General features: G+C 40.4%; 2 protein-coding genes across 2 annotated transcripts; one reads left to right on the top strand and one right to left on the bottom strand.

Annotated features, from left to right (window-relative positions):
* The first annotated feature begins 5310 nt into the window (after positions 1-5310).
* LOC104220435 (high mobility group B protein 7) lies at positions 5311-7959 on the top strand. The gene is made up of 7 exons (XM_009771307.2): positions 5311-5504; positions 5612-5770; positions 6101-6188; positions 6335-6424; positions 7425-7469; positions 7585-7674; positions 7791-7959. The coding sequence occupies exons 1-6, from the start codon at positions 5422-5424 to the stop codon at positions 7642-7644; spliced, it is 525 nt and encodes a 174-aa protein (XP_009769609.1). The 5' UTR covers positions 5311-5421; the 3' UTR covers positions 7645-7674; positions 7791-7959.
* Positions 7960-11922: 3963 nt separating this feature from the next.
* On the bottom strand, positions 11923-12792 carry LOC138887782 (uncharacterized). The gene is made up of 2 exons (XM_070169569.1): positions 12517-12792; positions 11923-12474 (listed from the first exon to the last, which is right to left on the bottom strand). Exons 1-2 carry the CDS (start codon positions 12790-12792, stop codon positions 11923-11925), a joined length of 828 nt encoding a protein of 275 aa, XP_070025670.1.
* Between the last annotated feature and the right edge of the window lie 422 nt (positions 12793-13214).

Below are 13214 nucleotides of genomic sequence, written 5' to 3'. Positions count from 1 at the left end.
CACGCCAAAGAGGGCCTCGATAGGAAAACTTTGTAATGGACCAAACGGTCAGATGAACCGTGTCCATATAGAATAGTCGAGCCCCTACGACAAAACATGAACGCATGTATCAAATTATTCAAAGAAGCATTCTTTCTATATCAAAAAACACTTTGTGTCTCAAAGAAATTTGCTACTATACGAACATCATACTTATGATTTTGCAAGAAACGGCTCAAGGGCCAAAACGTGAATACACCTCAAATACTCGGGGACTGACAGTCAATGCATTCGAGTCATCTAAACTCGAATTCATAAGACCTCAAAGAGGCATCCCCTCAACATAAAGGCCAAGGCCATGATACTCGGGGACTAACCTTTTGAACAAGTTCAAAGGGTTATCGGGAAACAAGTCCAAAAGGCATACCCAAAGGCTACGACCATATTAAAGGTTACGGCTAAAATAATACGGCTTGAAGACGTCCAACTTCCACCATAAGTTAAAGGCCTTCAAATACTTTGAAAAATTGATTAAACTAGGCTACCCCCGGTAAAAGTAAAAAGGGCTTCAATAAAGTCAGCCTTTGAAAAAAGCCTCAAAAGGTATTCAATTATCGTAACACAAACTGATTACAAATGAGGTTCCGATCGATCGAACCTTCAAAAAACCCAACATGTACAAAAAACACATGCTAAGGCATAAATATATTTTAAATAAGTCTTTTAGCCGAAAAAAGAGAAATATTATAGCCGTCTTAGAGGCCGAAGTGGCCCAACTTAAAGAGCCTAAGGGCCGACCTAAAAGAGCCTAAGGGCCGAAGCATGCGGAGTTCGAGATCTTACTCTCACTCAACTTGGACTCAAGAGTCCCATCATCCTGAGCTCGCATCAAATCGACTTAAACATAGCTTGAAGATTAACAAAAAACCTTAAGAGGTATTCTACTATAAGTTTGAAGATCGACCATTGTTCACTAAAAAACCCAAGGGTTTGTTATATTCTGAGCTCGAGCCAGTGTTCACTTGATCATTAGGATTATAACATCAAAGATTTTCACAAACAAAGATGAAGCAAAATTCAATACAAATCGGAGACAAAGTGAAAAGAAAGGGAAATTCATTGTATTCATAAAGAGTATTTATATTTCCCACAAAGGGCCTTACACAAAAACAAAAGAACCTGATCTACTTTCGAAGCCACACCCTCGGGAACAACATCTTTGGGGGCCATATCCTCCAGAGCTGCATCCTTGGGAGTCGCATCGTCGGGATCCTCCTCCTAGGGGACTCCATCCTCATCTCCCCCGCCCTTAGAACCATTGATGGAATCTTTATCATCGGAAAAAACAAGGAACCTGGCATCGGTTTCCATCGCCCTTGTTTGAGCTATCTCTTCAGTGAGGTCAAAACCTCAGGTATGGATCTCTTCAAGGGTCTTCCTCCGAGATTGGACTTGGCCAGATCGTTGCTCTGTTTTTCCCGGTCAGAGGCCTCCCTAGCTCTGCTTGAACAACCTCGGCATCCCTTAAGTACATGACGATGGTTTTATCGGTCGTAGCCTTCGTCCTCTCCACTTCGGCCCCGGCTTCAACAACCTCTGCCCCGACTTCGACGAGCTTGACCTTGAGCTCCTAGATCTTCTTAGCCTAAGCTAGATTTTTCACTTTAATACCCCGGAGCTGGGTCTCAGCCGAGGCCAGTTGGGCTATAGCGGCCTTTTTATCAGCAACAAGCCAATCCATGTTCTTCTTCCATCGGTTGCAGTCAGCTTTAACATGATCAACCTCGCCCCGAAGCTGCCTGATCAACTCTAATTTTTGCTGCAACTGAGACAGTGAAGTGTTAGCCTCCACAATAAGGCCAAGAAGACCATACTCTTTCAAAATCACGATTACCTGCTTGTCTAGCTCGTCCTCGTTTTTATGGGCTTTGGCCAAATTAGTTCGAAGGTCCTTGATCTCCTCCCCTTTTTGGCCGCAAAGGAGCCTTAGGGCCTTCTCTTCATCCGAAAACTTCTTGAGTTCAGCCTCACATTGGCTCAGCTCGGCTTTGAACTTAGTAATGGCCTCCACAAAAATAAAAAGATGTCATCAACACAGAAGGAGAAGAAAACAATGAATTTTTTGCAACAACAAAAATTAGTGCTCACCCGAGAGAAGAGACGCTGAGCCTCTGCAAAGAGGGTAGATGCATCATTGAGGTCGGCGACATCATCGACCCCAGTAAAATAATCCTAAAAAGGATCTTCTTCGAGGACCTTGCTCGGATCGGGCGTATGTAGAGCTTTAGCGTCTTTTATTGCCTCATCGGAATAAGATGGTAGAGAAGGGGAATGACCTATTGTCACAACCCCGAGCTCCTCACTCGAGGCATTCTGATTAGCTTCGAAATTTTTGGCACTTATCCCCTCCGGTGTACTTGTTGAAGGTGAGGGAATGATCATGATCTCCGAGGACTCAGGGGCTTTGTCCGAGTCTTTCTTTGGAGTTCCCTCACCACAAGGCGAGGTCTCTGATTTGGAGGGCTTGGCGGCCTCGGCCGGCTTCCTAGTTCGGGGCACCAACGCCGATTCTTCACCCTCGTTTTCTTCATCATCCAGGAATTGGTGGGCCGAATCTATGTCCACATGAATAAATTTCTTCCTTAGCCTTCAAGCATAGGCTTTCTTATCTTGGGGATCTTCAGGCTTCGAAGCCCTTTTTCTCTTGTTGTCTTTCCTCGTTTTTGGAATCGGGGACTCGGTCTCTTTCCCGGGCGGGGCCGGCCTCATTTCAGAGACATCTCCAATGCCTGCATAGATAAGCGTAAATGTGGAAAATATCTCCAGAAAAGTAAAGCATCAGAAAAACTAGGAGAAGAACTAATCGTGGTGTTTGGACTCCCATTTGCCCATAGATAAATCACGCCATTTGCGCTCGTCATATGAGGAGGTTGCAGCTATTTTTCGGGCCCAGTCCTCGAGGTTGGTGACCGTATGGGGTATCCAAGTAATAGCTGCAAAAAAGGTAAAGGCATTATGAAACTCGGAAAAGGAATATGAGAGGATATTTGGAAAGGGGCGTCACTTACGTTTAAAGTTCCATTTCTCCGGGAATGCCATTTTCTCCCTAGGGATGACATCTGAGGTCCTCACTTTGACGAACCGACTCATCCAGCCTCAATCTTTGTCCTCATCATTACTAGAAAAGAAGGTTTTGCTTGATCGACGTTGAAGCTTGATCAGCCCTCAAACAGCTGAGGCCAATATAGCCGAATGAGATGGTTGAGGGTAAAATTTAATCCCCCGGCCTTGCTGGAGAAGTAGCGCAACATGATCACGATGCGCCAAAAGGAGGGATGGATCTGGCCGAGAGTAACCTCGTACCTTTTACAGAAGTCAATCACAACTGGATCAAGGGGACCCGGTGTGAAGGGGTAAGTATAAACACTTAAGAACCCCTCCACGTGTGTAGTGATGCTCTCCTCAGGGTCGGGGATCTATACAACGACCTCGTCTCCCCAACTGCAGTCCTTCTTCATGGCCTTAAGATGCTTCTTCGATATCGAACTAATATATCGAGATACATGTTCGCATAAGCCTGGGATATTGGGGGGATTTTCGATATTGAAATCCTTCTTTATCACATAGGGGCCGAGAATGATTTCGTGAAGGGCCAGCGCCACAAGTTTGGCCGGCCAGGAAGAAGAAGAAGAAGAAGAAGAAGAAGAAGAAGAAGAAGAAGAAGATGCCTTCTATTTTTGAGGGACTGTTTTAGAAGTTTTGGCCATGGGTTTAAGCTAAGAGATGCAGAAGATAGCAGAGCGTGGTGTCTTCTAGGAGCTTGACATTTTCCGGCACTTAAAGGGCAGTGGAAGCAGATGATGAGAGAAAGAGATGAAGAGGAAGGGGATCGGAGTGAATGCAATGAAGCGGTAAAGTTCTTAATTCAAAGGAGGAGCCCCGTATTTATAGATAAGCGGCAATGGTTCGGCGGCGCTAGTGGCCGACCATTACTGGCATGCATTTAATGTTTTTGGGAAGTGAACCGATGGGACGTTTCGATCACTTCGATCACCTACGTCACGAGGATGACGTCAACATCAAGGGCTCCGAAAATCGAGGTTCAAATCGTTTCTTATCATTTTACTCTAAGAAACGTGGAGACTATCTGTATATGGTAAAATCATGTGCCCCCTATTTTGTAGGTTCAAGAGCTCGCATCGAGGAACAGAAGGCTCGAATCAATGGGTAAGCTCAGTATGGACCGGGTTCGAGGGTAGAACGTAAGGGTCAAAGATCAGAGCGCACGACGAGTACCAAAGCCAAGTATGACCAACCCTGAGATAGAGCCGTTATGAGTTTGTTATAGAAGAACAAGATTCCCGCCACGTCCCTAAGATCGTGGCGTAAATTCCGAAATTTATTCGTACGACCTAGTACGAATCCACACTAGGCGGTTAGACAGCTGTCCCGATAAGATTCTTTACTGTAAATAAAAATGTACCTTATTTAGGGTTCCCCTACTATATAAAGGGGACCCCAATCATTTGTAAACATCATCTAATCATTGGAAAAGAATATACTCTCTTACTTTTTCGCTCATTGTTCATCAGAATTGTCCTTTAGCTTTATTATTCTTGTTTTATTGTTCTTGGTCCATCTTGAGGTCACTTTGGCTTGGGGTCGATACTGCCTAGCAACACTGGTTTGATTTACTAATTTCTTTCATTTATATGCTATACTTCTTGATTATTAATTAGTATTAGACTAATCACATATCTTTAAAACCACAAATCAAATTTAATTGTTACTATTTTCGAGGTAAACAGGCTTGCTTAACGACTGCTCGTTGTTGGGCTTTGGTCGACCTCGTCCTGACCGCCCAAATCGAAACACAGTCTTCTCACTCAACGATCTTCCCACGCCTAATTTCCTAAGCCGAATTTTGACCCGTATAGTGAGTAATGAGTACTAGCTAAAATAAAGATAAAATTTATACTAAAATCATAGAATTATCAAATATCATATAGAGTGTGAGATTATCTATAATAAGAATTTGAACTAAACGACCCCACTTACCCAAGATCACGCAGCTTCACTTTTTACGTGTCATTTCCATATAGGTCCGTACAATCCCCATTTTTGAGTCATCGCGGGAAATCTTTGACCTTTTTCTAAAAGGCGCTTCAATTTCATTATAGACACTTTTCAAGTCCCCGCCTGCACCACTTATTAGAAATGCCTGCACCACTTATTAGAAAATCCCCTCGTCCCGCTAAAATGTACCCCTAATTAATGGGGACGTGTCCCTCCACTCCTTAATTACTACTCCCCTAAGCATTAAGCAAAGGCGTTATCCTACACCCAGGCGCATGTTAGTCTAAATTTTGGCCCTTATAGCCATATTAGTGGCAATTTCAATCTTCCATTAAAATCGAAGTTAAGAGGTTGGCTTTGGATTCAATGGTGTATCAAGCTAGAACAAGGAAAAGGGTCCACGGTATCCAAATACGTCGTGGTCCCGACGGCAGTGCCTTTCAAAAATGGTATTCTTTCCCTTTCTTTTCTTTGCTTCCCCCACTTTACTCCGACTTCTAATCTATATGGGGTTCTTTAATGTGTATCTATTAATGCGAGTATTTATACATCGCAGTGAAATATGTGGCATTTCAGTGGCTGTCGCATTGGCTGACATGCACGAATGTGAACCCAGAAAGGATGTTAAGAAATTGAAATGCGGACCCAGGAGCGCAAGCGTTGTTAAGGAGCAGAGGAAAATTGACCAACCCAGATCAGCTTTTCGAGTTTTCATGTAAGTTCGCTCTTATTCCTCTGTTTAGTAACTCTCAATCGTATTTATGAGTTTAGCTCTGCCTGTTTAATATATTCAGTGCGTGCCAAATCTTACATTAAAAAACCATATTACCTAGTGGGAGATATTTCATATTAATAAAATCATGGTCTTAAGTTGGTCATGGACTCATTTTGTGAAGCAGGATTTTCGCTAAAAGTGTTCAAGATTTAAGCAGTAATATTTGACCTATATATACAATATAATTCTCCCGGTTAATGGTGTTCAGCTGCCCACTCTTTGCTCGTTGTAGCTCCGCCCTTCCATGGCCTCATGTGTTTGGTATTGCAGGGAGGAACTTGTGAAGACAAACATGGACGGGAATGAGTTAGAAGTGGATAAGAAAGGTTTTGAGACATGGAAAAATATGACCCGTGAGGTAGTTTATTTAGTACTTTTAGCCGTTTCTGTTTGAACTATTGTCCATATTCTATAATCACACATCGCTAGCTAATCATTGTCCATCATCATTTGTTCATTGAAGTGTTTACTTTTGTGGTTGACAAACTCCTTTATTTATTTCAGGAGAGGTTCTTGTACTTCATGAAAGCCGATAAAATTAATCTTGCATACTTGAAGCTTTTGCGCAGAGAGGAGAATGATATGCAATGGAGGGTAATCAGCATTTTACATTTCTTTGTAATGCTGCTATTGCATATTCCTTGGATGATCATTGATTGCCACTCTTCATATTGTGCTCCTAAATGGACTCTGCTGGCTAGTGATGCATTTTTGAATAAAAATATTGCCTTGTTTGTATAGTACAGGGCTAAATGTCCTTCGAAAATTCCCAAATTTCAGCCTTGATTGAATTTCTTATGTTTTTTTGAACTGAAAATTCTTTCTCTTTTAGGAAGTTGCACGCTTTTTGCTTCAGGGAATGCAAACATGATAAAATTACATTTTTTGTTACCCAGTAATTTCTAGGAGAGGGCATTGATTTCTAATTGACATTAGATAAACAATCGAATCATGTCAATGATAAACATAGTTCATATTCCAAAATTGTGTTCATCCTCCCCATTATCTGCAATTTTATTAGTCTCTCGAGCAAACATACTGGTATCTCTTGCGAATACACATTTGCCTAAGATCATGATCTAATTGAACATTTCTGCCTCTAGCTTTCCAACTAGAAACTCAATTACTGATTCTTATATCTGCTGAAGGCATCCGGAGACTTAATGGTACTTCAACGGTGGAAGTTTTACATCTAGAGCTCATCATGCTCTTTTATGTATTTAGTTTCTCTCTCTACATTATTTCCTTGTAATTTTTTAAAAAATTTGATACTATGATCTACTTAATAAGTAATTATTTCCTTAAGGATAATGCTTTTGGTTTTTTATCTTTCTGATTCCTCATTGATGCTTTACTTTGAAAAACAAGTTTCTGGATACTGTAAATGACAGTAGCTTCTTATATCTCCTGAATCTATCAGGATATTTATATGTCTTTAATTTTTGAAGGTTTCTTCTGTGGCATGCTTGATGAATAATAAGTTAGTTTGTCGCGATAATGCATTTGGTCCCTCTTATCTTTTGCATTCCTCAATTAGATGTTTAACTTTCAAGTACAAGTTTTAGAATACTGTAAATGATGTTTGCATCTATAGGCGGACGACGAGGCGGATTCAGCTGAAGTTGGCAAGTACGATTGGGTACGTTCCTTTGCCTCTAGTTTCCTCTAGATTTTTGGTTTTAGCTGATTTCTTTTCCATATTGAATCACAATGATGATGCACATATCGCTGACTTGCTGTCTTCTTATTAGCAGAATTATGAATATGATGATTATTATGATTCTGAATCTTCTGGGGATTTGATTCTGGCCTGAGACAAGAAGAGCTTTGACACCACTGAGAGGGTAGCGATTCTATTTCTCGCTTATTTTTGTTTGCTTGTATTTGAATTTAGAGTGTGTAATAATGGGCTCCTAATACCACAATGCAACTCTTCTTCTCTTTTTCTTCCATGAAACAGGAAGGTTTGTTTCCATGGATGGCTGGTATAAAATCTTGAGGATTGAACATCATTTTGAGGGCTCCATGCTTTTGTCCATGTTTGAATTGATGGAGCCTTTATGTCAACGGCTGGCATCTGTTTTTGTGCAGAAGCCTTGCCCATTCCTACCTTATTGGAGGAAAGTCAGGTTGGTTGGCTATTTGTTACTATAGGAGTTAGGATAGTGAACATCCAGATACATTTTCTTAGACAATCACCAGTGATACATATCTTGAGATCAGCCAGGAGCCTTGTATAGGATTTATTTTAGTTAAGGTTCGCGCTTGATTTGTAGGCTTCGTCATTCTGGAATAGGGCCTGTGTACAGTCTATTATGAAATGTGCATGTTAATTTGATGTTTTTGTATTTGAAGATGACTGGATGATCATTCTCTGCCGAATAGGAAATATTGAAAACGCCTTAATACTACCAAATTGAAGTGGTGCTTTCCTTGCTTAAAGCGATGAAGTGATATGAAGTGATGGGGGTGGGGGTCGGGGGTTACACTTCACGGATGAAGCCAGAGAAGTGTGCTTTTGTTGTCTATTCTTTGAATCTCAACTTTGAACAATTGGACTAATATCAGCGCTGAAATTAGTTATTTTAGTTACAATTTTATTATTATAGTACTTGATAAAATCCACCATTAGAGGGTGGAGAATTGAGATTGAGGTTGAATCGAAGAAGGGAGAAGAAGAAGATTCTGGAAGAAAATGATCTTCAATTACAGAGCAAAAAGGAATACAATGTCTAATCAGCCTTTTATCACTGTACACGTAGGATATATATAATTATTTCCTAACACTAACTAATTAACTAACTTGCTATTATACACAGCTGTCACCTAATTGACTTTGTCATCCTTCAAGCTTTCAGCTGTGCAACCGTCACCACCTGTCACTTTAACCATCTCAACACCCCCCTTCAAGCTAGGTGCCATGAAAATGTTCAAAACACCTAGCTTGCACATCAAATGGTGATGTTGAACACTTCCAAGACCCTTAGTCAACAAATCTGCTGCCTGTTCTTCTGTAGGAACATACATAGTTTGAATCGATCCCTCATGTACCTTTTCTCTTATAAAATGACAATCAATCTCTATATATTTAGTTCGTTCATGAAATACTGGATTGCTTGCTATCTGCATTGCTGCTTTACTATCAGTGAACAACTGAATTGAAGTAGGCAATTCAACTCCCAGCTCCTTGAAAACTCCTAGCAACCAAATTAATTCTGACACTGTTAATGCCATGCTCCTATACTCTGATTCTGCTGAACTTCTTGCTGCTGAACTTCTGTACTTTGCTTTTTTGACTTCCATGAGGTTAAGGACTTCCCAAATTTCACCAAGTAACCTGTTACTGATTTTCTTGAATTTGGACAGCTTGCCCAATCTGCATCACAGTATGCTCTTAGAGTCATATCACCGTCTGCACTCATTAGAATGCCCAATCCTGGCTCATTCTTCAGGTATCTTACTAATCTATGTGCTACCTCTAAGTGTGACTTCTTAGGAGCCTGCATGAATTGGCTTAAAGTCTGTACTGTATAGGCTATATCAGGCCTAGTTAATGTCAAGTACAAAAGCTTCCCTATGAGCTTTTGATATCCTTTGACATCTGTGAGTGTTGGATCATCCTTCAAGTTGCAATGTGTATCATATTCCATTGTTGTCAACTTTCTGTTCTGCTCCATTGGAGTGATTGCAGGTTTGGACCCTGCCAAGCCCAATTCTGCTATTAGTTCCACCGTATACTTTCTTTGACACAATAATATACCCTTTTGGGATCTGCTGACTTCAATTCCCAAGAAGTATTTCAAAATACCTAAGTCCTTGATTCGGAATGCCTTATGAAGGATTGTTTTAGCTTCTTGAATCATATCAGCATCATCACCTGTGATAAGGAGATCATCAACATAAACAAGGATGATGACAAGCTTAGCATTCTTTCTCAAAGTGAACAAAGAATGGTCATGTTTGCTCTGAGTAAAGCCTGCAGTAATCAGTGCCTCAGTGAGCTTCAGATTCCACTGTCTTGAAGCATGTTTAAGTCCATATAAGGATTTGTGTAGTCTACATGCCTTGTTTCCCCTTTGACTACCAAAACTTGGTGGAAGTTGCATATAAACTTCTTCTTCAAGATCACCTTGAAGGAAAGCATGATAGACATCCATTTGATAGAGATTCCATTGGTTCATGGCTGCAAGGGCAATAACCACCCTAACTGTGACCATTTTAACTACTGGAGAGAATGTTTCCTGGTAGTCCAATCCCTCTTGCTGACTATAACCTTTTGCGACTAATCTGGCTTTGAATCTTTCAATCTCCCCATTGGACTTATACTTGATCTTGTACACCCACCTACAGCCTTTCCTTTGGGTACCTCAACTACTTCCCATGTCTTGTTGAGGACAAGGGCATCAATTTCTGTCTTCATAGCTTCAACCCATCGAGGGTCCTGCATAGCTTCAACATAAGAAGCAGGTTCTACCTCAGAAGTAGCAGCTAAGAAGGATTGGTACTTTGGTGAAAGAGAGGAGTAATCTAAGTAATTGGACATAGGATAAATGCAATTGGAGTATGAACTAGTCTTCCCTGGACAAATGTAGTCATTCAGCCAAGTTGGTGATTTTGGATCTCTTAAAGATCTCCTTAGTGGAACTGGTTCAACAGGAGCAATTATAGGCAATACATCATGCTGAAGTGGTCCTTCAGAGTTATGATCATTGGCTGCTGTAGACTGAGTATCACAGGCTGGGTCAGCAAGTGAAGAATCATTTGTGGTAGTTGTATCCTATCCAGCATCAGTTCCAACTGTTCCCTGATCTACTATTGGTGCAGTTGCCCTTGAGATGTCTTCTTGAACATCATTAATCTCCAGAAATAATGGCAAGTCTACACCTCTCTTCATCGACTGGAAAGGAAAGATGTTCTCCTTGAATTTCACATCTCTGCTTACAAAAAATTGCTTGGCCTTGAGATCATACAGCCTATAGTCCTTCTGAGAGCCTGAATATCCCATGTGAACTGCTGCCACAGCTCTAGGTGAGAATTTGTCAACTTTCTCTGTGACTGTGGCATAACATAAGCAGCATATACCCTCAAATGTAGCAAACTTGGCTTGGACTTATGAAACACCTCATAAGGAGACTTGCTCCCCAAAATTGAGGAAGGTATCCTATTTATAAGATAAACAGCTGTTAGCACACAGTCTCCCCAGAAATGTAATTGGATGCTCCCCTGAAACCTCAATGCTCTTGCCACCTCTAGTATGTGTCTATGCCTCCTTTCCACTACTCCATTTTGCTGTGGAGTATATGGACAACTACTTTGGTGAAGAACTCCAAAACTAGATAAGAAATCCTGACATTCTTTGCTAAAAAATTCTGCACCATTATCTGACCTTAACACCTTAATTGTCTTTCCAAACTGCACATTCACAAGTTTAAAGAATGATTTCAACAGAACAACAGTATCACTCTTTAATTTCATCAAAAATACCCAAATCATCTTGGAATGATCATCTACAAGTGTTAAAAAATATATGTTCCCATTGTATGTTGAGACTCTATATGGACCCCAAATATCTGCATGAACTAATTGAAAAACATCACTTGCTCTACTGTTGCTAAGGGGAAAAGATCATCTACTGTTGGGAAAAAATTCACTGAGCATTGCAACTCTCTTGTCAGCTTAGAGACTGACAACAAATTGTATTTAAATTCAGGTACACATAGCATGTCATGTATAGTATCATCTCCTGCCTTGATAAGTAACAGGGATTGACTTACCATTTGGCAAGCTAACATCACATCTCCTATTTTCAGGCATCTTTACTATATCATCCAACATATTATAGTTTGAAGCCATATGATCTGTTGCTCCAGTGTCTATAATCCAAGGATCCCTACAGTCTTTCAACAAACTTGAATTATCATTACCTGCCATATTAGCTGTGTGCTCCTCTGCTTTGTCCTTGTTCAACAACTTTATTATCTGCCATACTGCTCCTCAGTGAAGAAGTTTGACATTCCTTGAGGCATTTCAGCTTTTTCTTTATTTATAGCATTCTCTTGAGCATGACTACTGCTATTCACAGCTGCATTTGCCTATTTGTACTGTTGCTGTCTTTTCCCTTTGTATCCAGGTGGATATCCATGTAGCTTGTAACAAGTATCCTTTGAATGGCCTTTGAAGTGGCAATACTCACAATACAAATCACTTTGCCTTTTAAACCTTGACTGATTTCCTCTTGTACTCATGAAAACCGTAGATTCATTCATTTCATTTGCTAAACTAATCTGACAATTAGAAACACACACTTTCCTTTGATTCTCCTCATTTATTAGCATTGCAAATGCACGACTAACAGAAGGTGATGGAGATTGCGGCAGAATTTGACTTCTAATAGCTCCATATGACTCATTTAATCCCATTAGGAACTGGAAAAGCTTTTGTTGTTCTAAGTGTTCGATAAAGTCTCTAGTGCCAGCAATAACTGGAAGTGAGGGTATAAGAGAACCATATTCATCCCATAACGACTTCAACCTAGAATGATAGACAGAGATACTAGAGGTACCTTGAGAAATTGTGGCTATTTCTCGCTCTAGATTGTAGACTCTAGAACCATTGGCTTTGTTGAATCGATCTTCTAAATCCAGCTAGACTTCATTAGCATTTTCAGCGTACACAATGCCATTTACCGGTTTTGGAGATACGGTGTTCATGATCCATGTCAACACTGTTGCATTAACTCTCTCCCAGTCCTCGCCTAGATCTTCAGCGAACTGAGATTTTGTACAGCTTCCATCAATAAACCCTAATTTTCTCTTCGCTCGCAGCGCAATCACCATAGCCTTACTCCAGACGGAGTAGTTTTCTGTTCCTTTCAACTGAATTGAAATTATCACATTGCTAGGATTATCCGACGGTTGTAGGAATAGTGGATTCCTAGGATTATCAATATCTAAATTTGCCATTGTTGTGCTTCGATTGAGCTTGATTTCAACTCAAGAAGAAAAAACTATGAACTCACAGTATAAAAATCTATGCTCTGTCCTCGATCGAATCACTCAAGCTCTGATATCATGATAAAATCCACCATTAGAGGGTGGAGAATTGAGGTTGAGGTTGAATCGAAGAAGGGAGAAGAAGAAGATTCTGGAAGAAAATGATCTTCAATTACAGAGCAAAAAGGAATACAATGGCTAATCAGCCTTTTATCATTGTACACGTAGGATATATATAATTATTTCCTAACACTAACTAATTAACTAACTTGCTATTATACACATCTGTCACCTAACTGACTTTGTCACCCTTCAAGCTTTTAGCTATGCAACTGTAACAACTGGATATTACACCCAAACCAACTGATTATATTAACTCAATAAAAGGAACC

The sequence above is a fragment of the Nicotiana sylvestris genome, chromosome 3 (assembly GCF_000393655.2).
Source record: "Nicotiana sylvestris chromosome 3, ASM39365v2, whole genome shotgun sequence".
NCBI lineage: Eukaryota > Viridiplantae > Streptophyta > Magnoliopsida > Solanales > Solanaceae > Nicotiana > Nicotiana sylvestris.
Note: the sequence above shows the minus strand (reverse complement) of the source record. Positions and strands in the feature narration are given on the sequence as shown.